Raw genomic sequence first — 27,544 nt, 5'->3', positions numbered from 1 at the left:
TCAAGTTGGCGCGCGAAAACATAGAATCAGCAGTCAGACAAGTAGCATGCAATATAGGCCAAAAGAACAGTTCCAGCACACCTAGGCCATTATAAAACATTTTAAACAGGACTTTCCCCAGAATTCACTTTCCTTAAAATTGTTCAGACAAAAAAAATGCCAACCTCATTTATATTTCATTGTATTATCACCAGAATACATAAAATCTAGTAGTGAACCACATTATACTTTTAGGCAGGATCAGGTATACAAAAATCATGCAATGCAAACATAAGTCAGATATTAGACATGGAAGGTTGATAGAAATTCAAGCCAAAGAATGAAAGATTCAGCCAAGAAGAAATAATTCCAAAACCAATCCATGTGGAAAACGAAAATGTGAAAGAAAAAGGGAGGAAACCTGATGGGCCTTCAATTTAGCCGAGATACTTGGAGGAATCCTGACAGCTTCTTCCCCTTTCTCCCTTACAACATTCACTACATAACCAGTGGAAGCATCACCAAGCACTTCAACACTAGCACCTTCAGATAAATTCCCATTAGAGCCTGCAGAGCTCATTATCTTAGACTTGGCCGAAAACTGTACTTGCAAAGACTTCAGACGTTCTTGGCGTTCCTACAAGAATTCAAAAAACAATATATAATTTGGTACCCAGAAAAAGATACGACTGCACGTATAAACCAAAAACTGGGTACCTTTTCGATTGCAATTTTTCTTCTAGTCTCTTCTCCTAATTCAGCATCATCAAGGATCCTTCGAATTTTCTTTTTGTTCCTTCTCTTAGAGCTGATACAAAAGCAGAGAAAATTGACAACTAGCACAAGAAACAAACCTCCTAACATGTTTAGGAGAGGACAAAAAGTTCATAGATCAAAACTGAAATATATCTTCCAAGTCACAATGACTGAACTGCATAGCTCACAAGAAATATGATGCAGGGCCTTTCAAGTATACTTGTCAAGCATCAAGAAGGCTGCCAATGCCAAACAACTAGTCTAAGTACCAGATTGTAGTCACTTTGTGATCAGTTTTGAGATTGTAGTCACTTTGTGATCAGTTTTGAATGCAATTACATAGATTAGCGTGGTGCTATTTCAAGAGATGGATTTCTCTTAAGAAGGTTTTGTCACAACTTGTTCCTTGTTCTAAGCAACACTCATTTCCCTTAATCAATTCTAAGCCTAAACAGCAGCCTCCTTAGAATTCCTGCATCACAATAATCCAAAAAAAAACCTAAAGGAAGAACTAACTCAACTTGACATGCAAAATAGGTTTAATCCTTTGGAATTTGGTTTAACCGCATGCTTTCATATGTTAAATCTAAATTCAAATCAAATAAAATTGTAAGGAAAATAACTCAGAAATTAACAGACGAACTTTAAATCGAATATCACCTCTTCCATGGAATAAAAAGTGAGCGAGGTCACAAGTTCAAAACCTACTACGTGTGTGATTCAATTTCTAATAAAAAAACTCATATGATGTAAGTGAATAAAAAATCCACTTTGTTAAACAAAAAATTCACAACATTCATTACAACAAACTCTGCTAACATTGCACACAAAGCTTAAGTCATTAAATAAATAAGAAAACAATATTCATGTCTCCAAGTCTTTGCATAAATATACTTCAATGAGGTCCACTTCTTGGCTTATATAACATAAAGGATAGATTATTTTTTTGGCTCTTAAGATTCCTTGTTAGATTATGCTCTTAATATTAGGATTTGGCCTGTATCTTGTCTTTTTCTTTCATTTTTACTGGGGTGTCCTTTAAAAAAATCCTAGTGTGCAAGGGTTGTGTCCCTTGGGTGCTTCTTCATAAATCTAATGCACATAAATAAATAAACAAATCTCTACAGAAAAGAATAATAATAATAAATTATCCGTTTTGGAAATTAATTTACCTGTATGCAACATTCACATCTGAATCTGAATCTGAGTCTGAATCTGAATTATCAGAATCACTATCAGAGCTAGAAACTATCAAAGTTCCAGATCCCATGGCTTTCTCTAACTGTAATGATAATCTCTGCAGTAGACTTGGACAGCAGCAACAACACTTCCAGCCCAATGTCTGTATCTCAGACAAGCATTCCGCACCAATGTTCCTCTTTATACAAGTGGTGCAGAACAATGTCCTGCATTTTTTGCAACTTACCAAATCACTGCCTCCTCCGCACCATCCACAGTAACACTCAGCACAATCAGAATCCTGCCACAAATAATTAAATCAGTACAAAATCCAACATAAAACACTAAAGAACAGCTATTGATTGCATTGTGACATTCAAAACTCATTAAATCAATTTAAAATTATATCAAGCCATCTCTTCCATCTGACTAAACAATGACACCACTAGATCCAATGAAGCTATGTGGCTGGCCATTGTGTAGTCCTGGAAGCTGGTGGCAACAATCTCACCTCAACTCACAATTATCTCCACTATACCAACTTGCAACCATTCTCTCAAATAGATAAGTTCCAGCATCATGACCAACAACATTTACCACAAACTCAGAACACCATTTACCACATTTAACAGCATCATGACTAACAACATTTACTAATTGCCATACCCTCATTCTTGCTGGGCGAGAATGATGCCCCACAACCTCTGGCCACTATTTGGTATTTCCCCCAACAGGTTGGATCAGGCCAGCAACAACACCATGATTTTGGTTTTTATAAGTAGGAATTATTTAAAGAGAAGGGGCTCTCTGATTTCACATCTAAGTGATTTATGGGAATACGATTATCTCCTTCATTAATTTTTTGAACCCAAGTAATTAGATTCACACTTTACTGATCTTCAGTTTCTAATTCAGCCAAAGATCAGAATATATGTATCCTTTTTGGCCAGATGAAAGAAAAGTCCTGAATAGGTTTGCAAAGCCATGTGTTGTTCCAACAAGTCCGATCCCAGCCAAAAAAAACATCATTTATTAGTAATGGTCAGAAAACATAGGAATGAAACTAGCAGAGTGCGGGAAAGCTTTAACCAAGTGTTATCATAGTTGAAATCCCGTTTTGAGATCCTAATTTGACAAGAGAGTGAGGCAATTTCAAAGGAGATTTGTGGAAAAAGTAAAGGAATAAAGTTACTAAGATACCTTTCAGATAAATGTTACCCTATTTGCACGCATACACACACACACACATAAATATAAATATATATATATATATATATATGTACACACAAACATTTAAGTCTACAATGAGGCCTTAAAAAAACACTTATTTACTCGAACTAAGCCTACTACAGTTCTCTCCCAACCCCCAAGTTCAAATGATCTCTCTAACAATTAGTTTAAAATGTTTAAAAAATACTACTCTATTTCTCCTAATTGTTGGGGATTTTTCATAAGTTGTGACAAATTTATCTTTCCAAATTTCAAAAAGACTTTTGAGAAATTTGATGTCTACTTATAAGGTCCATCTCGCATGATCACAGCATAGAAATCTCAAGTCATCTAGTCTTTAGTGTATCACACCAATTTTTAGAACCTTATTCTTGCTTGCCATCAGCACAAGAAAAGAAGCAGTAACAAAAACTATAATAATTCTGTGAATTTCTCCTACATCATCAAAATAAATAAATAATAATAATAATAATTCTGTGAAGGCTTTGGTATCTAGCAAATTTCAACACTTTCTGGATGACACTTTTTTTAACTGGTGAGGTTACACACACAGTGAGTATTGAATCCAAAACTTCATCTGCTACCCATTCTGATGGAAGTACCATTAAGCTAAAGCTAATTGGAACTTCCCGAATAGTGAGCTTTTTATTTTATGCAAAGTACACAGTAAGACAGAAACTCTAAATATCATTCCTACCAAAATTAAAATTCAACAATAGAGAGAGAGAGAGAGAGAGAGAGAGAAAGAGAGAATCACTAGACAAGGTCAGAGAGTAATGTTTTTACAACAAAAATCACTGGATCAAAAATACTAACATTTTTTTTACCAAAATCTATATATATATATATATATATATATATTTTTTTTTTTTTTTCTGGAAACATATTTCTAATGTTCCCAACAACAGTTACTTAAGCCCATACCTTCATCTGCATCTTATATTCCATTAAGCTTTTGCAATCCCGGCAAATAATTACTTTCAGAAGTGGATGTCGGTGCACTTCAACAGCTAGCTTACTACAAGCAGTACAGTCAAACTTCTCATTCTGACTCTGCAATGGAATAGAATCAGCACCAGGCTCGCCAATATTTTCTTTGGAATTAGAATCAGGGTCCAAGCTAGTGGCATTAGGATGTGAATTTTCCTTCACAAAATGAGTTTCATCATCACTATCTATGATAACAGTCCGACTCTTCTTGTTATCAACTTTTAGCTCCTCAATCTCATTTGGACGCTTGGAGCCTCTAGGTCCAGTATGATCAGGCAAAGCAGGCTCAGACAATGAAGGAGCATTATTCATCGGCCCTTTATTGTCAAGATCATTACAAGTTTCAGAAGCATCAAGCATATCCGTCTGGACATTCTGGCATGCAACCTCATTGTGATTATTAGGCAGACCATTCCCATCTTCACAATTTTTCTCATTTGAAACAGGATTAGAATTGTCAACCCACGACGAGGACTTATCTAAATTGCTTTCTAAGACCTGATCAACTGCGGAAACAAATTTCTGACTGACCTCCTGACTCAAAAACAAAAGTTAAGGATTTCAAAATTGTGGAACGAGATTAGATCAATTCAAGCATCAACAATAAGTGAAGAAAAGCCTGCTAAAGATTCTAGACCAACACAAGAAAATAGCACAGAAACCAAAAGGAAAAAAAAAAAAAAAACACAAAAATAAGGAGACCTGTTTACGTCTCTGCCTATGTCTCCTCCGTTTGAGATGAATTTGTAGTTTCAGATCTACATTTGCATCATCTTCTTCTTTAACCTGTCAATTTACACAGATATAGACCTTTACTTAAACTTAGTCTAAACAGATATCAATACAAAAATTAAAAACACCAATAGGTTCATTCTATTTTGCACCAAGGACTTTTTATGAATCTTTGCTATTTGTACAAGTGAACATGCAAAACTGAAAACATGTTCAAGTGCAAAACACCCAAGATAATTCACAGAGATACTAAAATAGAAAAGCATCCACCTAGAGGAATAGCCCCACAAATTTATCTCATCCCAGTAATAATATTTGAGTCTAGTCAAACAACATGAAAGAAAACTCAAATGATAAAATGCTGCCTTAAAACAAGAGTGAGGACAAAAATATTAGGATAGAACTTAAATACAAAGCCTTAGGTTTTGTATATTAGGTTCCCCAATTAAATTCAAACACATAGTTGCATTGAATTTAATTGTCCTTAGAAATGATAACACAGTTTTTGCTTCATTGGTCAATCCAACCAGGTGTTTGTATTAATTGGCAAACCTAATGTACAGCACCTAAGATACTATACCTAATTTTTGCGCAAGATAATATCCCAAAAACAAAAGGTAAAACTAAAGATAGGCATCTGCAAAGCATGTACACATAAAACTCAATAGATGTAAAGTAATAAGATTGTCATCATACATGTCATAGGCCAAAGCTAGTCTACATTAAAGTTTGGATTTGTCCCTTCACTGTATAAGGTACTTTGATAAATCACTAGTGCGCAACCAGGTATTCTTCAACAAATCCAGAATGATATTTGTGATTAGAAAAAAGTAAATATATCAAACTGTCTGAAAATGTTGATAAAGCTTCACAATATATAGGTATAATTTCTTTTTCTTTTTTAAATTCAAGAAATTGTTTAAGTAAGACAAAAGCATTCAAAATCTACCAAATGGTTGTGGCCTCCAACACAACTCATAGAATAATTTAACAACGAACACCAATTGCATGATAAGCTGTTTTAAATTGACTACAATAAGAAAGTTATCGCCTATCTTTCCCTTTTGTTCTAGATCATTGGTTTAAAAATAAAATCTGAATGAGAAGACATATCCATCACAAAATAATTTGTTTGTGCAGCCATAAAAGGCTCCTAGTTGGCCACGGTGATCAGCCACAAAATAATTTACGGTTAGTGCGTACTACCATCTTCTACTTGGCCACAGTGATCAGTTTTTCTCCTGGAATAGCATTTGGAAGCAGAAGATTCCCTCTAGAGTGGCTTTCTTTGTTTGGACCGCTGTCTTGGGGAAATGTCTGACAATTGACAATTTAAGGAAAAGAAAGGTTTGCATTTTGGATTGGTGTTATATGTGCAAGTGTAACAATGAAACCGTTGATCATCTATTCCTTTATTGTCCGGTTGCTCTAGAGTTGTGGGATATGGTTTTTGGTTTATTTGGAGTTTGTTGGGTTATGCCAATGTCTGTTGTTGACCTTTTTGCTTGCTGGCAAGGTCGATTTGGTCGCCATCACAATGGAGATATACGGACGGTTGTTCCTCATTGTTTGATGTGGTGTATTTGGAAGGAAAAAAATAGTAGGTGTTTTGAAGACAATGAGCGTTCTATGCCTGATCTCAAGCTTCTTTTTTTTGAAACCTTATTGGACTGGTTCTTAGTGTGGAGAAACCATCCTTTCTCTTCTTTTTTGGATTTTCTTGATTTATGTAATTTTTGTATTTGATTTGTACACCCATGTATACTTCCTGTGTACTTGAGTGTCTCTCTCTTTTCGTTATCACTAAATCCTTATTACTTATCAAAAAATAAAAATAAAAGGCTCCTAGAGAAGGTGAAACAGGGCTTTTCCATTTTTTGTTCATCATTCCCTTAAAATCCCTTTTTTCATCAAACAGACAAATCTTGTACAAATTTGGTGATTTATAAATCATATGAAGAAGGCTGGTAGGGAAGGAAAAGAGACAACACTATACTAAAGAGCAGAACAGTGCTGACAGACCTTTCTAAAATTTTTCTTTTGTTCTTCAGAAAGATCAAGTTCCTTTTCATTTGCAATAGCAGCTGCAACAAATGGGTCATTAAAACTTCCATCAATGTCATCAATCTCCTCCACCTGACAAAAGATTTTATAAACTCATTAAAAGGGAAACTGAGTTAAAATACAAGACAAGCTTAGATCACATCTACTTTCAGAAACAAGTGAATGCTATAAATTAAACTGATATATCATGCCAATAAAGATAACGCAAATGAAACACAATTATAAGGTCACAAAAAATCATCAATGCACACACACACACCAGAAGTTTAAGACAGTCATAAGAAAATGCACACACACACACACACACACAGAGGAAAAAGAAAAAGAAAAAAAGAAAGGTGAATGCTATAAATGTGACAGCAACAAAACCTCCTCTTTAGTTAGAAACAAAAACAATGCTAAACTAATTCTTTGAAAAGGGAGAAAATATCAAACCCTTAGACTTGATAATCCCTCCCCCTCCCCCCAAACCCCCAAAGAAAAACAAAAATGTGTAGGTTATCAAAGAGAGAAAATTACTCAAAAGAAAACCTTTGGTTTAAAAGAAGAATTATAGGTTAGCGGAAGAAACTATCTCCACCTACTATTGTTATATGCAATCCAAATAATAGATATGAACACATCCTACAAACATTCGAAGTGCCATAGATACATGGGATGGATAAAATGGCACAAATTAATTTGATAATATATATATATATCCATCTCGAAATAAGAAATCTATCGCCAGATTTTTTTTTTCTTTTGATAAGTAATTTTATTAAAAAAAAAAAAAAGCAACATACAAGAATTCCGAGGGAACAATCTAAATATACAGGCTGTATTGGAAACTGCTCCCAATATAAATAAAAAATAAACAGGTATACAATGAGTCTAGAAAATAGAGTAAAGTGGAAGGTCAATGTTCTTCTAACAACATACCCAAAAATAGGAAACAGGCGAAAGCAAACTTGATTCTTTCAATAGAATGCTCAAGCCCCTCAAAAGTCTGCCTATTTCTTTCCTCCCATATATTCCACATCAGATACAATAGTACTACATTCAAAACTCTATTCCTAAATGAAGTAGGCTTCCTTGACCAACATTGAAGCAAAACAATCACTAACTTAGGCATAACCCATCTAAGACCACAAACCACAAAAACTATATCAGCAATGATAATAACAATTTATAATCATCACCCTTTGAATAATTTTTTTTTTTTAAATTGAGAATCACAAACCCTATTGTTTACTGGTGCATTATGTGTCGTTGTAATGGGGAGACAGTGAATCATTTGCTTCTCCATTGTGAAAAAGCTTATAAGTTGTGGAGCTTGGTTTTTAGATCTTTTGGGATTTCTTGGGTCTTGCCAGGATTGGTTGCAGATATGCTTTTCGGTTGGTGGAATTGGTTGGGAAAGCACTCTTCTAGCATTTGGAATTTAGCTCCGCTGTGCATAATGTGGTGTATTTGGAGGGAGTGAAATTGGCAAACTTTTGAGGACAAGGACAAATCCAATGACCAGTTACTTGCTTATTTTAGTGGTTCTCTCTTTGACTGGTCTAGGGCTTGGGGACTCACCTCTAGTGATTCTCTCCCTTTGTTTCTTAGTTCTCTCCTTTGTAATTAGCTCTTTGTTGTTTTCTGTTTCTTTTCGTGTTTCTTTTCTTCTTTTTTTTCTGTTTGTTTCTTTCTCTGTAATCTTTGTTCTGCCTTTTGTTTTCATGAGGTAGTTTCTTGAATATACTTCTTTCTTAATTATCAAAAAAAAAAAATCATCACAGTTCTTTTATAACTCTATAATTTTTTATGCTTTTTTCGTTCTTTTAATAGGCTTTAAATTTCATTCATCACAGTTCTTTTATAACTCAAAAAAATTCTATGTTTTTTTAGTTTTTTGATAGGCTTTAATTTTCATTACCTTTAAGTGGAATAATCTGTTTTCAACAAGCAAACAAACAAAAAAGATATCACATTTTAACATGCACACGTGCACTCACACAAATTATAAGATATCAATTTCGAACATGCACGCATGCACTCACAGATTATAACCTGAAAGGTAATATATCTTGGAGCCAAGATAAATTTAAAATAATTCAGAAATATAAATCCAAGATGGAAAATTAAGAAAGATTTTGAACATATATCAGACAACTACTTGAATATTCCATTGATATTTGCAAGTTTCCATTTTTATAAATTGATAAGTCGGAAACTCACCCAATGGGTTTTGAACCCACAACCACCCTCCACCCACTCTTATGTAAAAAGGAAGTGCCATTTGAGCTAAGGCTCATTAACCTCATGAATTATAAAGAATAAAAGTTTAAATACTCACTTCAAAAAATAAAAATTACCATATACATTTAGAAAAGAGGAATACAAAACCTAGAGGACAACTTTATGCACAACTGCCAAAAAAGAGCTACTGCTATGTACCTCAGCAAATCTCCAAGAAGGAAGAAAAAAATTCCCACAAAAATTAAATTCTAGATATTTTATTTAAAAAAGACATTCTTGAACTGTGACAGTGAAATACATATAACAGGTCATCGGAAATCAGCCTCTTGGAGATAGTCAAGTGAAACACCAAATGTAGACTTAGATTAAAACAATTGCTCTCTCCACATGCTATATTTTATAACCATATGTGATAAAGAAAATTAAAGATTAATTGATTTTGGCATTTAGAGAATCAGTTTTGATCAATTTGCAAAATAGAATATAGCTTATTATATAAATTGAAATAATTTATTAAAAAGGTGTTTAAATAATGGATGAAAGCTCAATTTTTTACAAGATAAAAACATTATGTACAACCCATGTAGGTTGGGTTATGTTGGTTTCTACACAAGTGATGAGTTGGGTTGGAAATTTCTCAACCCAACGTTATTGGGTTGGTTGAAAAATCCTTCAACACGACTCAACCCAACCCATGCACTCCCCTATTCATAATACAGTGAATTAAAAAGAGAAACTCAATTTGTCACCTCATTGACTCCAGGAAATTTAAGTCCCATCACTGCTGCTTGCTGTGGAGTGCTGGCTAAGTATACAGAGGCCCAATTCTTGCTGCCAAATGTAGTGTCATCAACTGACACATGATCAGAAAATATTTTGTTGAGAGAGGACCAATCAACCTCTGGATTTTCTGTTACAGCCTCCTTGCTTCCATCAACAGCAAGTTTTTTCTGCAGAAATCCGCTTGCACCCTCTTCCAATAGTTTACCATGTCGTCTGAACCCACAAAGACCCATATAAATTGAACTTTAAGCCTTTTGCAGAATTTATGATGCTTAAAGGGAAGAATGATACCTTCTTACAGGCCTGTGGATTTGAAGAAAGTTCTCAGCATCAACTACAGACTCAGTAACTTCACTGGTTGTCTGAGACCCAACCCAGTGCACCCTCTTTTTCCAAGCTTCAGTGCTGCAACCATTAGGAGCCTGACTTTCAATCCACTTATAAAGGCTTGGTAGCTCAATACCAGCACCATCAAGTTGTTCCTGCTCAGAGTAGTCAGAAAAAGAATGATATAATTTTACTTAAAATATTACCATTGAACAAGATTAAAGTGCCTTTGCAAACAAGTGAGCACATAGCTAACAACTATATTTGCAACAGTATTAAACTGCCTTTGCCAACAATAAACTAGGACCTGCAATCGTATGGTCATAAATTATAACTCTATAAAACATAATTGAAGTATGGTCATAACTATATATAACATAATTACATAATTGATAAGCTTACATTTGTCCCAAAAGCTTAAGCTGATTATTGAAAATGGTGAATTTAATCACTTAACCATAATTCTAACAATCTCCCTTGTGTGGGCCCAAACTCCACCTCAATAAGTGGGCCCAACACGTGGAAACAAAACAACTTTTTTAATGCAAAATAGAGTGAAGAAAGGATTCGAACTCAATACCATCTATTATGATACCATGATAAATTATCACTAATTTCAATAGTTTCAACTGATAGAAAAATAATAAATTTAATCATTTAACAATTATTCTATACAGCTAAATGCCATTAGCATTATTTCATGTTTACAACTATTGTACAATAAGGAGGTTTGACAAGAAATATATCTCAAAAACAGAATTCAAACCAAAATTGTGCCAGACTGATCCCCTTGATTATTTCAGTAAATACAATATGTTTCAAATTAAAGTGGAGAGACTCATTTGGGGCTTAAATGAAACCCAAAAATATAAATCAAAAGAAAGGAGTGTATAATAGGTCCATGAGTGAATCCACCCACTCCAATTCCCAATCATTAGAGCTGCAAGTAAATCTTAGATTCCAATGACAGGGTCCAACCACGCTTGTTAAGCAAAAGGACTGCACTGTTGCATCCTTATTCATAGCAACCAAGAAAAATCCAGATACATCTCCTTAAGGGCCCAATCTTAGATTCCAAAGACATTATGAAAAAGAATAAAACATCAAATTGACATAATTGAAAAGAATCACAAAGAGAGTAATAAAAGACAGATCCCATGTGATCAAACAATAATGACCTCCTACCAACATCATTGTTCCTAAAGTGTCAATCACATCAACACTTTTTCTGTTACAACAACATCATCATTGAAATGTCGTCATTTCGGACAGAAAAAAGACAACATAGGTATGCATAAGTAACCCGCAAGGTGAAGTCTTTTGGCATAGTACCAGAGATCTAGAATTGAGTTCCACCCATCATTAGGGATAGTAGAGGGAAGTACATATGAGCCTCAAATGGACTAACCAATTTTTGGACACAAAAAAGGCAATAGATATGCATCACATTAAGATCTACATCAGAAATATAAAGAATATATTCCATAAAGTTGGGAATTCTGCACATTTCAAATCAGGCCAACAAGGTAAACATTGCTTGTTCGGACCACAGTCTTAAGCTGCCACCATCCACTTGGATAGTCTATCAAGATATGAATTCCAAAAGAATGCATAAAAATGAACAACAAATTTATTAAAATAAGAAGAAAAATAATCCTCAACATACATGCAAACATTAAAATATATATCAACAAGTAAAGATTATTTTAAAGGTTGAAGAAAGAAGCAAACCAACAAATGAGCACTCTCGGTCTCAAGCTCATCAAGCACAGTTTCCCACTCTTCTGTAAGCGTACTCATTTCATCTGCAACAGCCGTTTCCAACTATTGACAAGTAGAAATGGATAAGTGACAAGCAAAGATTTTTAAAAAAATAAATAATAATAAAAAAAGCCAAAAAGAGGGGGAGAATCACATAAACTAACATCATCCCCTTGGAGAGTCTGTGCCAACTCCTCTCTAACTTCACTCTCCACATTGGCAAGGGAATCCTTTTCAAGTGCTTCTTGAGCCTCTGCAGCCTATATTAGCATTAGAGAACCTTCCTAAAACAAATAGATATGCATTCATAGATACATACACATATAATAACATAGATGCACATGTATATATGTGCACAAATGCACACACATACACACAACTAAAAATCAAACTCAACAATGGAAATATAATACCTTACTCTCAACTTCCAAGAACTCAGCAATCAGCTCTTCTATTTCTTCCTCAGTCAAAGGATCCTGCACAGTAAAGATAATACCGAATCAAATTACAATGAAATGTAAAATGAAAATAAATATGTATAACAAAAGCTTTAAGCTTGAAAATAAAAACTTGGACAAACTAAACTTTTAGTACAAATTTTATTAATGTTTCCATTAAGACCTCAATCCTCTAATAGCTATGATGTTATCACCCAATTTTTCAATTTTTTCAATTTAATCCTTCTATCAACATCCATATAGATTAATATTAGGGTTAGGACTTTTTTTTTTTTATTTAAATAGGACATAAATTCTTAACTAACAAGAAAAAAACAAGTCTACCAGTAATAAGAAAAAATCTTAATTAATCCTTCCATCAATATCCATAAATTCTTATTTTGGCATAGAACCAGAGACCTAGAATGGAAAGTGATCCTAGGTCAATAGAGATGAGGAAGGATAGCATACAATGAAGATGGTGAAGGGAGCATTGTAGCTGCAGGCCTAAGACGTCAGGTATATACCAGTAATGGAGAAGAAGCCGTGAAAGGTAATGAGTCAGCAAAATAGACAGGAATGGGTTAGAGAAGAAAGGGAACCCAGAGTTGGAAAAGGAATAGAAGACTCAAACCGATAGTCCTCAAAGGAGCTAGTCCACAGAAATATGACTGAGACTCAACAAAGGTAACATCAGCACAGGTAAAGTAGCACTGCAAGACTAAGGAGTAGCATCAATAGCCCCTTCGAGTCCAGGAATAACAAAGAAATGCACACTTTGTGGAGCGAGGATCAAGTTTAACAAAGCCCAACCCAAGGTTATGGACATAACAAACACACCCCAAGATTCTAAGGGGCAAATGAAAGCCTGAGAAGCCGAAAATAAGGTGGAGTGAGAAGATGAACAATCAAGAACAGTGGTAGGCATCTTATTAACAAGATGGCATGCAATGAACTCTACATCACTTTAAAAACATTTGGGTGCATGCATATCAAACAAGAGAGCTCAAGCAGCATCAAATTGTCTATTCTTGCATTTTGATAACACAAAAAATATAGTTGTGGCATGTGAGGGTAACTGATCTGATGTATAATGCCTTTGTCAAATAAGGAAGCAAAGGATCTTTTGGAGACATTCTTTGGCATTTTTGAAAATCCCTTTACAGAGAAGCTGAAATATAGACATCAACTCAAGACAATTTTTCATGAAAAATGGCCAATTCATTTGGTGGCAGTCTTCAACAAAGTACTGGAACTTATTTGATGCAACATGAAAAGGAACCCATTATCAAAACGTACTAACTCAAATGGGTTTAAAACCCAACAAATAGAACTTGACAAAAAAGACACTACAATGTTTACTAAACTGACAAGCATCACAAGGCAAAGATGATAATGTATTAAGACTCCTAACTTGATGCTTCAAGCTAGTTAGAGAAGGGTGGCCACAGTGACAATGCCATTACAAAGGGTATAAGGAATACTGAAGGCCTCGTGGAGGAGAGATGGGAGCAATCCAAACAATATAAACCTCCAACTTCATGCCCAATACCAATCATCTAGATCCTAAAATTGACACAAAAGGGTAAAAATTAACACAACACTAAAGGTATGTGGTAAGTCTAATAATTGACAGCAAATTGAAGGGAAAACCAAGATTATGTAGGACATAAAACTACTCTAGATCAAAGCTAAAATAAGTGCTTCCAGAACCCAAACCTTGGCTAGGGAACCACTGGTTAAAGTAACGATCTGAGGTGAGGTAGTAATGTGTTAGTCAAATAGATGAACGTAAGCACTAATCATTTTCTCTATAGCAACAAAATCAATGACCCATGTATTCAAAGTGGAAGATAAAAGACAATGGGATGCACTGCCTAATTGAGCTAGAGTCGCAACAGAGGAAGAAGAATCCTGCCTCTAATGAGTTTGGAACTGAGCATACTTGTCCTTCAGTATTACGATCAATTCTGTCACTGTAGACCTAGAGGGCTTGCAACTAGCCATGGAGACCTAACACTAGTCTATGGTATGATTGTTGCACCCACAGTTTGTGCACTTCCCGGGCTCTCAATTGCCAAAGCATCCACATCCCCTTAAGTTGCATGACTTGCATCCAACATGCACACCGCAACCACCCCGACTAATACAGCCTCCTCATGATCCACCAAAACTACCACAAGGCGAGAAGTGTAGAGCACTCACCAAAAATAGTGTTAGAATCAGAAATAGTAAGAGAGGGGACATCAAAGCTTCAAAAATTCTACGCAAGTACTGCCTCATATTCATATTTCATACCACTGAGAACACAAACTACATCCAAATCCTGACATAGCTTCTCCATACACAATAGATCAGCAGTGAGTAGTTAATAAATCCATATCCTGATGCTACATTAATTTAAATGAATTTTGGATGCGTGGATGAAATTAAAACAATTCCAAAAATTGGAGGACAACATGATATGATTAGAAGAGTAGGGACCAAAAGAGAGTGAGAAACATTACTAAAAGTTGGAAGATCAAAAGTATACATTACACTAAAAAATTATTATACATAAACAACTAACGGAAACAACAAAATTTTGTGAAAGGTCCAGACGTTGACTTACCTCAAGACGCATCCCCTCATCTTGTCCAGATGTTGACGGTCCATCATCTTCTGAGCCATCTTCTAGGCCATCAATAAAAGAATCGCTAGAAGTGCTCTCAACATCATCAGCTTCCTCTAGCTTTTCTTCCATCCCTTATTCAAATTGCATTGAATAGTAAACAGTCCTTGAATTTTTATCTAATAAATAAATAAAATATTAAAAGTATATCAAGCAAAACACAGTTTATTACTCCTAAGATCCTTTACCTTTGCAAACCAAGGAGAAAAGAGAGATAAAGATGCCATTGTATATCAAATACAATAACTAAAATTAATAACATCATTATCAACATGATCAGACGATAACATCACTATCACATCACAAATTGATAACAATAAACATTAAGCATGGTCAAAGACATAGAATTACCCCATGATTAGTTATTTTTTATGTCCAATAATGCATAAATCAAGAAATGCATATTAGCATAGTTAACCAAAGTAAGAAAAAAGACAAGATTTGAGAACTACATCACAAAGACCATGCTCCAAAATGCTGGACCTATGCTCGAAGTATTTGATGACAACAAAATGATCCAATGGTAAAGCTTTAAGAGTTCTTATATTTTGCTATTAAATAAAATCATGTGAAATGACTCACCTATACATTAGATATTCATATTCCTATGTGAGACAATATGCCACTCACATCATAGTTTCAGTCTATACATAAACCAATCAAGGTGAATCATCTAAAGGTCACACTCCTCGATCAACCCATAAACCCCAAAAATTTATCTCCCTCCATATACATATACATATACATATAAATAAGTCTCTTTATACATATGGTAACCCCTAGGGATTGGCTCAAGTGGTCATGAAATTGGGCTTGGGGGTATGCTCCCGCCAAGTGTAAGGTTCAAATACCCTTGGGTGCAAACAATTTCTAGGGGCCACGTCCCATTGGCAAAGCCAATGATTAACCTAATCCATATGATGTGGGCACGTTACAGGGTTTAACTGGGTAAAAAGACACAATACTCTAAACAGTCACCGGAGTTCCTCACCATCAAAAAAGTGTCTTTATACATATAGTATATCACTAAGATACACACATACATGTCTTTGTGATTAGACACATAAATATCAAGTAACAGATCTTCCATTACCACCTCAAAACATATAGTTGATTGTGAATGGGTATATATTATTAAGTTACATCCAGATTAGTTCCTGATATCACATGCAGTGATTTTAAATTATTTACTATATTAGTTGGATGTCAAGAATGCATTTATCAATGAACATCTGCTTCAGGAAGCATATATGGAGCAACCATGTTTGTTGCTCAAGAGGAGTATCAAGACAGTGTCTGAAAGCTAAAGAAAGCATTATATGGTTTCAAGAAGTCACCAATAGCATGGTTTTGGAATCTTTCTGAAGTTGCAATGGATTTTGATCTCCACCATTGTCAAACAGATCATTTCGATTTTACAGTTACACCCTAATGTTGAATACATACTATTTGTTGTCTATGAGAATGACAATAATTATAGGGAATAATATTGAAGGCATCACTAGATTGAAACAATTTTTACAACAGTATTTCGAGACCAAATATCATGTCCTTCAACTACCTCCATGGGGTGTGTAATGCAGGACAATGAGAAATGGCCTAACAGTCATGAACTCACAGTGCAGAACGACAAAATGTAAACAATGGTGTGACGAGATGGGGTTGGGTACTCTATTGGGGTTTTGGCTTTTTTGTCATTTGAATTATATATAAGAATATTTTTGGTTCCCAAAAATCCATCAACTAATTTCTCTACATGCTTAAAGTAGAAATAGGGTCCAAACACTTAAATTGGATTTTTAGACCAAAACACTCTTTAACCCCCAAAAGGCCATACCAAATGTGCGCTAAATCTAAATTTTACATCCCCCAACAAAGGCATTTTAAGACAAAATAAATTACACAAGAACGCATTCAGTAATCAACCAACAACTTACACACACTTCCAACCAACCTAATAGACCTAAAATAGCTTATATTTGTAACACTATTCTTTTAGGGAATTCATGCAATAAAAGCTATGAAGCATAGACGCGGCTGGGAGGGTGCCGCACCGGAGTCCGACGTGGGGTGCGGCGACCAACACGGTTGCCCGCGCGTCGGTGCTGTGTCTGAGCTTCTTCTTTTTTTCTTTTTTTTTCACAAATTCGCGTCGACTCAGCTCAATTTGTGCCGAACTGGGCAGGTTCAGCCAGAATCAAGCCGTATCGGCCAAATTAGGTCGTATCGGCACGCAATCGAAACGGCCAAAACAGGCTGAAATCGGCCTTGAATCATACTGGAACAGCCGAAATCGGCTTTGAATGAGGCCCAAACATCCTAACTTTGTCCTTCCTCAATTTTATTCCAAATATTTGTTGCTTCTTTTGTGTTTTCTTTTTTGTTTTGTGTTTTTTGCCTTCTTCTTTCTTTGTTTTGTGAATCAAGTCATAGTAATGTGTTTTTTAAGAATATTTTAATAGTAAAAATATATAGAAAATATAAATATAAATATTTTTAATAATTTTTTAATCGCAGCACCCTGCCGCACCCGCACCCTATTTTTTCAAAAATTGCCAAGTCCCGCACCTGCACCCGCACCCAAATCCAGAAACACACCCGTGCTTCATAGAATAAAAGAGGCATTAAGAAATTTTTCAAACCTAAGTGATTTGTAGAACTCCTTAAAGAAGGCCATTAGGTCATCCTCCACCACACTCCAACAATGTTGGAAGAAGGAAACCATTAAGTCATCATTATGATTATTTTCATCATTATCTTTATCTTATTTCATTATCTTCAAACTCTTTTTGATAAATTTCTTTGTTCATTTGTGAAATTTCCATCTAAATTTTTACGTTAACACTGATTACTTGAAGTATGTTTTTCATCCCTAAACTTTAAAAAATTCTTTTTTTTGTCTCAAAACTATTGAAAAGGTTACACTTTCTTTTTAAATAGTTTTTTTCCCAATAGTTTAAGGGCAGAAATAGGAATGAAAAAATAACTTTTTTCAATAATTTGAGGAAGAAAAAAGATCTTTCTAATGCTTAAGAACAAAAAGTGTAACGTTTTCAATAACTTAGGGGCAAAAAAAAAAAATAACCTTTAAAAGTTTAGGGGAGCAAAAATCAAAAGTCATGCAAACTTTAGAGACAAACAATATTTTACCCTAAAATTATAATATGACAAGAATAAAATAAGTTTTGGAGCGTAGAACCATAAGATTTAATTTACCATAGACACAGTTGCAACTTAATAGTAGAATCATCCAATATCCTCAACCTACCCAAGCAAAGAAAAATTCAACACATAACACAATGAATTAAGACTAACCAAACCAAGATTAATTTCATACAGAGAATCAAATATCATGTTTCATGTGTAAATTTTAACAAAAAGAAATAAAATTTTATTATTTTTTAAATTTTAAAAAAGGAAATGAGTGCCAAGAGCCTTTTAGCTCAAGTGGCAACTTCTGATGTTTCCAATGGAGACATCCAGGGTTCAAATGCCCCCACCCCCATTGTTACCATTGAACCATCAAAAAAAATTTAAGTTTAAATTTACCTTTGGTAAGGCAATGCATGGCATGATTAAAATCAACTAAAATCTAATGTCCAATTGTGATTTCGGTGTTGAGAGCGAGAGATTGTTTGGTGTGTGATTGTTGGGTCGCTAATTTTGACAATCTACCATGTGGGAAACTAGCTTACACAAATTGAATCCTCAACACCATTATAAGAAAGGCGAAAAGCCCCTTTTAGTCCCTACATTTTCAGGCGATTCCCATTTTAGTCCCTACATTTTATTTTTACCGCTTTTAGTTCCTATCCTGAAAAACACTTCTCGTTTTGGTCTCTGCCGTTACATCAAAAACGGAAATTGCACAACTGGCAAACGGTATACACTATTGGCCTGACATGGCTATTAAAATAATAATAAAAAATACCATGTCAGCATTTAAATTTAAAAAAATTAATTTATTAATTTTAACTAAATAAAAAAATTAAAAACAGAATTAAAAACTAAAAATTATATGAATTGAGATCTAAGTGTGTCTTGAACAAGAACACAAACCCAAATCTAAGAAAATAAACCCAAAAATTAAAATCCAAAAATTAAAAATCTCAAAATCACCATTTTCTCAAACCCAGCAATATCATCAAATCCTAAAGCCTCATAGTAACAAATCAATCCAAAAATACAAAACAACCAATCCAAACAAAAAAATCTCAAACTCAGAACAACCCATCAACCACCACGTCTGAAGCAAGCCACGAACCCAGGGACAATAATAGTGACCAAACCCACCAATAAATCACAAACCGATAATGAAATTAAAAAAAAATAATAATAATAAAAAAAAAAAACCAAACCCTGAGATCAAGAACACAGTTCAAGATCTTAGAACAAAGAAGAAAAAAACACCCACATACACACACTTTCTTTCCTTCACTCAAACTAACTCAAAAAAACAACACCCAGATCTAAAGTAGTGTCAATCCCGGTCCAATTCGTCGGGTCAGGGCAGGCGTAGTACGACTTGTCGGCGTTGAAGATCCAGAAGGTGTTCCAAGGGTTTCTGGTGAGGAAGAGCGTGAAGAAGATCGCGGCAATCAGGAGAGAAGTCGATGAGGTGGAGAGGCAGATCTCGAGGGAGGAGGCACTGGAATCAATGAAGAAGGACCCGAAGGAGAGGCTGAGGGTGAACGAGACGCTGATGAGCTTGCTCTTCAGGTTGGATTCGGTGAGAGGCGTCGATTCGAGGGTTAGGGATTGCCGGAAGAGTGTGATCAAGAGGGCGATCGCGTTGCAGGAGTTTTTGGACTCCATTGTTGCTGATGGACAAACCTTAACCCTAGGAGGTGAGGTTGATGAAGCTTCCGATTCCTCCGAAATCGGGGAAAAGGAAGGTAAAGTCTCTGAGTCTAAGGTTGAAATTTTTGGTGCTAATTGAGCTAAATTTGTATTTGAGCTAAATTTTTTGGGTTTATTTTGTGTTTGTTCCTAAGAAAATATAGGTTTATGAGTTTGTTGGAGATTGGATTGTTTACTGGGTTTATGGGTTTGATTTGCTGGAGAATTCGGTGTTGTATGGTTGATTAGTTATTCAATTATGGACTTTGTGAAAATCATGTGGATTAGTGATTTGCTGGAGAATTCGGTGTTGAATGGTTGTTTGTTGGTTTTTTTTATTTTTTTATTTTAAATTTCTGGGTTTGTGTTCTTGGATGTGGGTTTGTGATCTTGTTATTCTTGTTCAAGACACACACTTAGATCTCAATTCATATGATTTTTAGTTTTTAATTCTGTTTTTAATTTTTTTTTATTTAGTTAAAATTAATAAATTAATTTTTTTTAATTTAAATGCTAATGTGGCATTTTTTATTATTATTTTAATGGTCACGTCAGGCCAACAGTGTATGCCGTTTGCCAGCTGTGCAATTTCCATTTCTGATGTAACGGCAGGGACCAAAACGAGAAGCGTTTTTCAGGATAGGGACTAAAAGCGGTAAAAATAAAATGTAGAGACTAAAATGGGAATCGCTTGAAATTATAGGAACTAAAAGAGGCTTTTCGCCTATAAAAAATTGATCATCATGGGTGATTGGACACACTCACAATTCTTTGTAAGTAGATTAAGAACATAACATATAAGTTCTTGAATAAAGAAAATGTATTAAAGGTCTGACCCTATCTTTAATTCTTCCCATCAAAAGAATCTCTTACCTATTAAGGTTTATATTGAAATTCCCCCAAACCCACCCCCAAATAAATGGCTCTCTGAATATGGTTCATATATAGAATTTTAACTTTTCAACTATGGCAGTAAGGCATGAGGTGAGATCGAATTAAATTTTTTGCAAGTTTGAACCACACTTTGTATCATATGACTAATAACAAATTAGTATGGTACTCCCAAAGAAAAAAACATTGTACTCAATTCACAAAACTCCCACTTTTGCAAGGTCTATAAGAGGTTATGGTAGGTAGCCTTACTCCTAGTTTATTGAGAGGCTGATTCCCATAATCAAACCCACGACCTGTTGCTTCTGGTGGAAGGCCTTTGCCATCGTACCAAGGCACGACCTCTTAGTATGGTACTCTTTTTTTTTTGATAAGTAAGAATGTTATATATACGAAAGGCTACTCTATGCATAAAGAACATAGAGCAAACCCAGAAAATACAAGAAGAAGAAAACAAAGAAAAAACAAAAAAAGAAAACCAATCGACAAATTAATTACAAAGAGAAAGAGAGCTAAGAAAAGAAGGGAGAGAATCACTAGTCGTGAGTCTCCATGCCCGAGACCAATCAAAAAGAGTTCCACTAAATGAAGCAAGCATCTGATCACCGGAACTATCCAAATCCTCAAAAGTCCGCCGATTTCGTTCCTTCCAAATACACCAAAAGATGCACAACAGAACTAAATTCCAAATTTGAGACGAATGCTTCCCCAACCAATTCCACCAACCAAAAAGCAAATCTGGGATCGATCTAGGTATAACCCAAGACAAGCCAAAAGTTATAAAGACAAAGCTCCATAACCGATAAGCCATCTCACAATGAAGAAAAAAGTGGTCTACCGTCTCTCCACAATGTCGGCACAGAAACCAATCTCCTCAATCTCAGGTTATCACCCGTTAGGATCTTATTCCAAGCTACACACCAAACAAAAAAGGAAACTCGCCTAGGGGCCTTTGCTTTCCATATAGCTTTCTAAGGAAAGACAATTGAGGGAGAGTCCCTTAATTTGTTATAATATGACCGGATGTCAAAATCCCCACTAGGCTTCAACTTCCATCTCATCCAGTCTCCCACATCTATTGGAGGAGTATTAGCTCCCAATATATGAAGAAAATGCAGCCCTTCATCCATCTCCCAATCATTAAATTCTCGAATAAAACGAACATCCCAAATTCTTCTATCCTTCGCCCCCTGCCTTGACAAAGAAGCTTCTACAAATACCTCCTTATCAATGGCAATACCATACAGCCTTGGTAAAGCCAATTGAAAAGGTTGATCTCCATACCACACATCCTGCCAAAACCTCACTCTATTCCCCAACCCAACAACAAACTGACAATTTTTGTTAAAATCCTCCCATCCCATGCGAATACCTCTCCACAAACCACACCCATGAACTCCCCTACCTCTTAGTATGGTACTCCTAAAACTATTTAAATTACTAAATACCCATTTAAATTTGAGAACTCATCTAATCCCACAATAAATTCAAAAAGCACCAGATTATATCAGGAATATTTATTATAAAATGCATTCTAAACCCCCAACTTTTACATCACAAAGTCACTGATAAGCACACTAAATCCATGATATTATGTCATTTTTTTGAGATTTTACAAACACAATACAATTCAAAGATCCATGTATCTTCAACAAATTTAACAAAACACCAACAATTCCATGATATTCATAACATTTATAAGGGTTTTTTTTTAACAAGCTATTAATGTGCAACAAGCCAAAATGTTTTAACAGGAGAAAACATGTAAATCCATATATGGAACAATAAATATGAATGCCAACATATCTGCCTAGAAAGAAGACATTATCACCATTTGAAAGCATACATTAATAATTTAAACTCATAACACTAACCTCAATCAAAAATGTAAAAAGTAAATTAAATAACCCTTAACGAAATAGAGTGCTCTTAAGAGCACGCATCACGCACCCCCTAAACAAAGTGTATCAATGATTTAAAACATAATAATAACTGGGAGCTAGTTGCACATGGTGTTTGGAAGGGTGTTTGGAAACCAAAGATTCCTAGGCAAGTGGCATTCTTTTTGTAAACAGCTGCACATGGTCGGATCCTCACTTTGGATAATCTAATGCTTAAGGGTCGCCCGTTGGCTACTTGGTGTTGTATGTGTTGTTGTGATGAGGAGTCGGTAGACCATCTTCTTCTTCATTGTCCTGTTACTCATTCCCTAAGGACTTTTATGCTTCAGGCATTTGGGATTCATTGGGTTATGCCAAGTTCAGTGGCGGGTTTGTTATCTTGTTGGCATCAGTGGCTTGGGAAACATAATTCGGACATTTGGAATTTGGTTCCAGGGTGCTTGATGTGGATTGTGTGGTTGGAACAAAATCGTCATTCCTTTAAGGACATTGAGAAGACATTGGATGAGTTAAAGGTTTTATGCCAACGGAGTCTTTTGGAGTGGTCTCATTGTTAGGGTTTTACTGATTGTTCTTCTATCACTGAGTTTATGCTTTCCCTTAGCTTAGTTTCCTGATTTCTCTTTTCGTTGTGTTGTTTGTTCTATATTTTCTTGTTGTTCATCATCATGAACAACTTGTACTTTTCGTTTTTTCTCATTAATAATAGTTTTCTGATTACCTATCAAAAAATAATAATAATAACCGGGCTAAAATTTATGAAATTTACTATAACACCAACAAAACCCACTCATTAAAATTATAAAAACCATATATGGAACAACAAATATGAAAGCCAAACATATCAACCTAGCAAGAAGACATTATCACCATTTGAAAGCATACATTGAAATTTTAAACTAATAAAAATAACCTCAATCAAAAATGTAAAAAGTAAATTAAATAATCCATAATGAAATAGAGAATGCGCCTAAGAGCACGTATCATGCATCTCCAAAAGAAAGTGTATCAATGATTTAAAACATAATAATAAACGGGCCATAATTTACTATGATACCAATAAAACCCACTCTTCATTAAAAATGTAAAAACCATATATGGAACAATAAATATGAATGCCAACATATCAACCTAGCAAGAAGGCATTATCACCATTTTGAAGCATGCATTAAAAATTTGAACTCATAACCCTAACCTCAATCAAAATGTAAAAAGTAAATTAAATAACCATAACTAAATAGAGAATGCGCTTAAGAGCACACATCACATACCCCCCCCCCCCACAAAACAAAGTGTATCAATGATTTAAAACATAATAATAACCGGGCCAAAATTTACGAAATTTACTACAATACCAATAAAACCCACTCTTCATTAAAATTGTAAAAACCATATATGGAACAATATATATGAATGTCAACATATCTACCTAGCAAGAAGACATTATCACCATTTTAAAGCATGCATTAAAAATTTGAACTCATAACCCTTACCTCAATCAAATTGTAAAAGGTAAATTAAATAACACATAACTAAATAGAGAATGCACTTAAGAGCACGCATTGTGCACCCCAAAAAAACAAAGTGTATCAATGATTTAAAACATAATAATAACCGGGCCGAAATTTATGAAATTTACTATAATACCAATATAACCCACACTTCATTAAAATTGTAAAAACCAAACATGGAACAATAAATATGAATGTCAACATATCTACCTAGCAAGAAGACACTATCACCATTTGAAAGCATACATTAAAAAGTTGAACTCATAAGCCTAACCTCAATCAAAATGTGAAAAGTAAATTAAATAACCCATAACGAAAATGCACACAAGAGCTCGTGATCACACAAAACATAACAATAACCGGACCGAAATTTATGAAGTTTACCATAATACCAATAAAACCCACAATTTATTAAAATTGTAAAAACCAAATATGGAACAATTAATATGAATGCCAACATATCAACCTAGCAAGAAGACATTATCCCCATTTGAAAGCATACATTAAAAATTTGAACTCACAACCCTAACCTCAATCAAAACGAAATAGAGACTGTACTTAAGAATATAACCTCACAAACTGTATAAATTTTGTTAATGTTTTTTTTTTTTTCAGTTTTCAAAAGCGAAAGCAATACGGTTTGTCACGGAAAACTTGTAAGCAACCAAACAATGTCTTAAAAATTTATTTCAATGCCATAAAATTACTCTCAAAACAGCGATAACCAATCAACGCCATTAACTACACAGATCTACGTGAACCAGAAAATCACAAACAAAGCAAAAGAGCGAAAATCGGAGCACGATTCGAAGGGAAAGGAAGTGAAAACCTAATGAGAAAGAGTCGAAGCAGCAGAGGACTGACCTGTGCGCGCGCGCGCGAGAGAGAGAGATAGCAGTGATTGGAGACCGAGAGAGAGGAGGGAAAATTTTGGTGAAAAGAGAGAAAATGAATTAGTGAGAGAGAACGAGAGGAATTTATTTGATTTGGGGCAGCGTGATTTTGGAAAGTTTCGGCTTTTGGTTTGGGAAGGTGGGTCCAGTCCAGGTAGTTTTTTTTTTTTTTTTTTGGGGGTAAATTACGTATTTCGTTCGTGTGTAAAATTGAGGTGGCGAGTTACTTGTACTTCAACTAGTATAGTAAAGTCTCCGACAGTGACATTGAGTAGACAACATAAGATGAGACTCTTTAAAAATAAAAAAGCACCATTTATGTGAATTTGGTTGAAAAATTTTTAATTGTGTCAATTTAGTTCTAGGGTGTGTTTAAAACTTTGGATATCGTTTATTTTGTTAAAACTAAAAAATTATTGTTGAAAGTATTGTAGATAAAAATAAAAGTTAGTTGAAATAGTACAATGGGGTTATGAATAGTACTAAAAAGTATTGTAGGACCCATAAATAGTAATAAAAATAAACTGAATAGTAAAATAATTTTCATTTATAATTTTAATCCAAACGCACACCTAATTGGATTGAAGGAAAAAAAGGTTTTGATCCTAATTGGCCGGAAGTTGTTAACGTGTATAAAATATTATTTTTATGCTACATAAGCAGATACTTGAAATGCCAGATTATATTACATTAAAAAAATTAAAAGTCACTAACTTGTGCTTACACTTTTTTTTTTTTTTTTGAGAAAGTAATCGTGCTTACACTTGAGTGTCCTATTTTGGGATCAAAATCCATAAATCATGGTTTTAATTTCATGGGTTTTGCTTAATATGGTGTATTAAATATATAAATTTAATACACCATAATAACTAGCTAATTTTTTTTGGTCGGGAGACTTTTAATTGTACTTTTTTTTATTTTGATCCTAATTGGACGGAAGTTGTTAACATATATAAAATATTATTTTTATGCCACATAAGTAGACACTTGAAATGCCAGATTATATTACATTAAAAAATAAAAATAAAACTAGTCTCATTACACGAACTCTACACCGCACATGCGATAAGGCTCTTTTGTTTATTTTGAGTTTAATGTAATTTTTCAATTTAAATTTATCTGTTGTTAGTGGAAAATGAGAATACACAAATGAATTTTTAAGAAACTAAATTTTAGAATTTGAAATTAAGTAAACTGCTGGATTTAGTGTGTGCTAGTTTTTAGGAAAAAATGTATCAAACATGCATAAAATATATTTAAATAAAGTGTGTGCTAATTTTTAGGAAAAAAGTTTCTCCGGTAGTGTTTTTTGTTTTTGAATTTTGTTGAATTCCAATTTCAACCCCTTTTTTTTAAGAATAAAGATTACGTAATTAGATTAAAAGTATTTTTAACATTTTTTGAAACCATAACTAACTTTCGGAATCCTCTTAATATATAAAGATAAAAGTCTCAGGCTAATTCACTAACTCGTGCTTACACTTGAGTGTCCTATTTTGGGATCAAAGTCCATAAATCATGGTTTCAATTTCATGGGTTTTGCTTATTATGGTCTATTAAATATACAAATTTATTTGTGTGGGCTTTGCTATTTTAACAAAACTAAACCAAAGTTTGATTTAATGCTTTCAATTGTGTCAATTTGGTTCCTAAACTTTTTGGTGTTGTGTCAATTTGGGCTCTAAACGTTTCAATTGTGTCAATTTGGTTCCTACTGTTAAGTATTGGACAAAATTTGCTAATGTGTCTAACAAACTGAATAAACTATTATTTCCATGTCACTTAGGTGAACACTAGGAGTACAATGTCATATTATTTCCATGTCACTTGTGTGTGTGTGTGTGTGTGTGTGTGGTGGGGGGGGGGGGCGGCGGAGGGTAAGGGGGGGCTTGTGCTTACACCTGGGTGTCCTATTTAGGACGAAATTGACACAAGGTGTAAACGTTAAGGACTGAATATAAAATGTTTTTTTTCCCCTTTTTGGTTAGAAATTATAAGGCTTCTTTCAATTTAAAAATGAAAAATACCTACTTGTAGAGATGTAACACTTTTAAATTTCAAAATACAAATTATAATAAGGCAAGTTTTTTTACTTCAAATTTTTTGCATTACCCTACATAATCTCAACCAAAGTTGTCAAGTGTTTCTTGATCTAGTAAAAACAACTCATTTGATACATTTCAACCTAAATGTTAGATTATACTAGGTGTACTAGAGAAAATCGGGTGTGCTTCGATTGTTAAACCTTATGAAAAAATAAAATAAAATCCTTTTTTCTCAACTAAGCATAGAAGGAGAGGTTGCAACTTGCAAGTCCAACAAGCAACTTCACTTAGGGTGCGAGACTTTTACACAAAGAGTCCCAGCCAAAATG

At 34.4% G+C, this 27,544-nt stretch overlaps 1 protein-coding gene across 2 annotated transcripts in view; it reads right to left on the bottom strand.

Moving 5' to 3' along the window:
• The window catches only part of LOC115980949 (protein CHROMATIN REMODELING 20), a 48,161-nt gene extending 22,906 nt beyond the window's left edge, over positions 1-25,255 (bottom strand). The window contains exons 1-13 of one of the 2 annotated variants that reach the window (XM_031103142.1): positions 25,142-25,255; positions 15,076-15,209; positions 12,441-12,503; positions 12,192-12,287; positions 11,998-12,090; positions 10,231-10,421; positions 9,906-10,152; positions 6,889-7,002; positions 4,837-4,920; positions 4,069-4,668; positions 1,908-2,215; positions 697-787; positions 401-616 (exon numbers count right to left, since the gene is read on the bottom strand). In XM_031103142.1, the coding sequence (XP_030959002.1) occupies positions 401-616; positions 697-787; positions 1,908-2,215; positions 4,069-4,668; positions 4,837-4,920; positions 6,889-7,002; positions 9,906-10,152; positions 10,231-10,421; positions 11,998-12,090; positions 12,192-12,287; positions 12,441-12,503; positions 15,076-15,207 (2,235 nt within the window). In that variant the 5' untranslated portion in view covers positions 15,208-15,209; positions 25,142-25,255. Of the gene's footprint in view, positions 1-400; positions 617-696; positions 788-1,907; positions 2,216-4,068; positions 4,669-4,836; positions 4,921-6,888; positions 7,003-9,905; positions 10,153-10,230; positions 10,422-11,997; positions 12,091-12,191; positions 12,288-12,440; positions 12,504-15,075; positions 15,255-25,141 lie in introns of both variants that reach the window. The other variant, XM_031103141.1, reaches the window with a different exon arrangement.
• Positions 25,256-27,544: the final 2,289 nt, after the last annotated feature.

This window comes from Quercus lobata, chromosome 3 (assembly GCF_001633185.2).
Source record: "Quercus lobata isolate SW786 chromosome 3, ValleyOak3.0 Primary Assembly, whole genome shotgun sequence".
Taxonomy (NCBI): Eukaryota; Viridiplantae; Streptophyta; class Magnoliopsida; order Fagales; family Fagaceae; genus Quercus; species Quercus lobata.
Note: the sequence above shows the minus strand (reverse complement) of the source record. Positions and strands in the feature narration are given on the sequence as shown.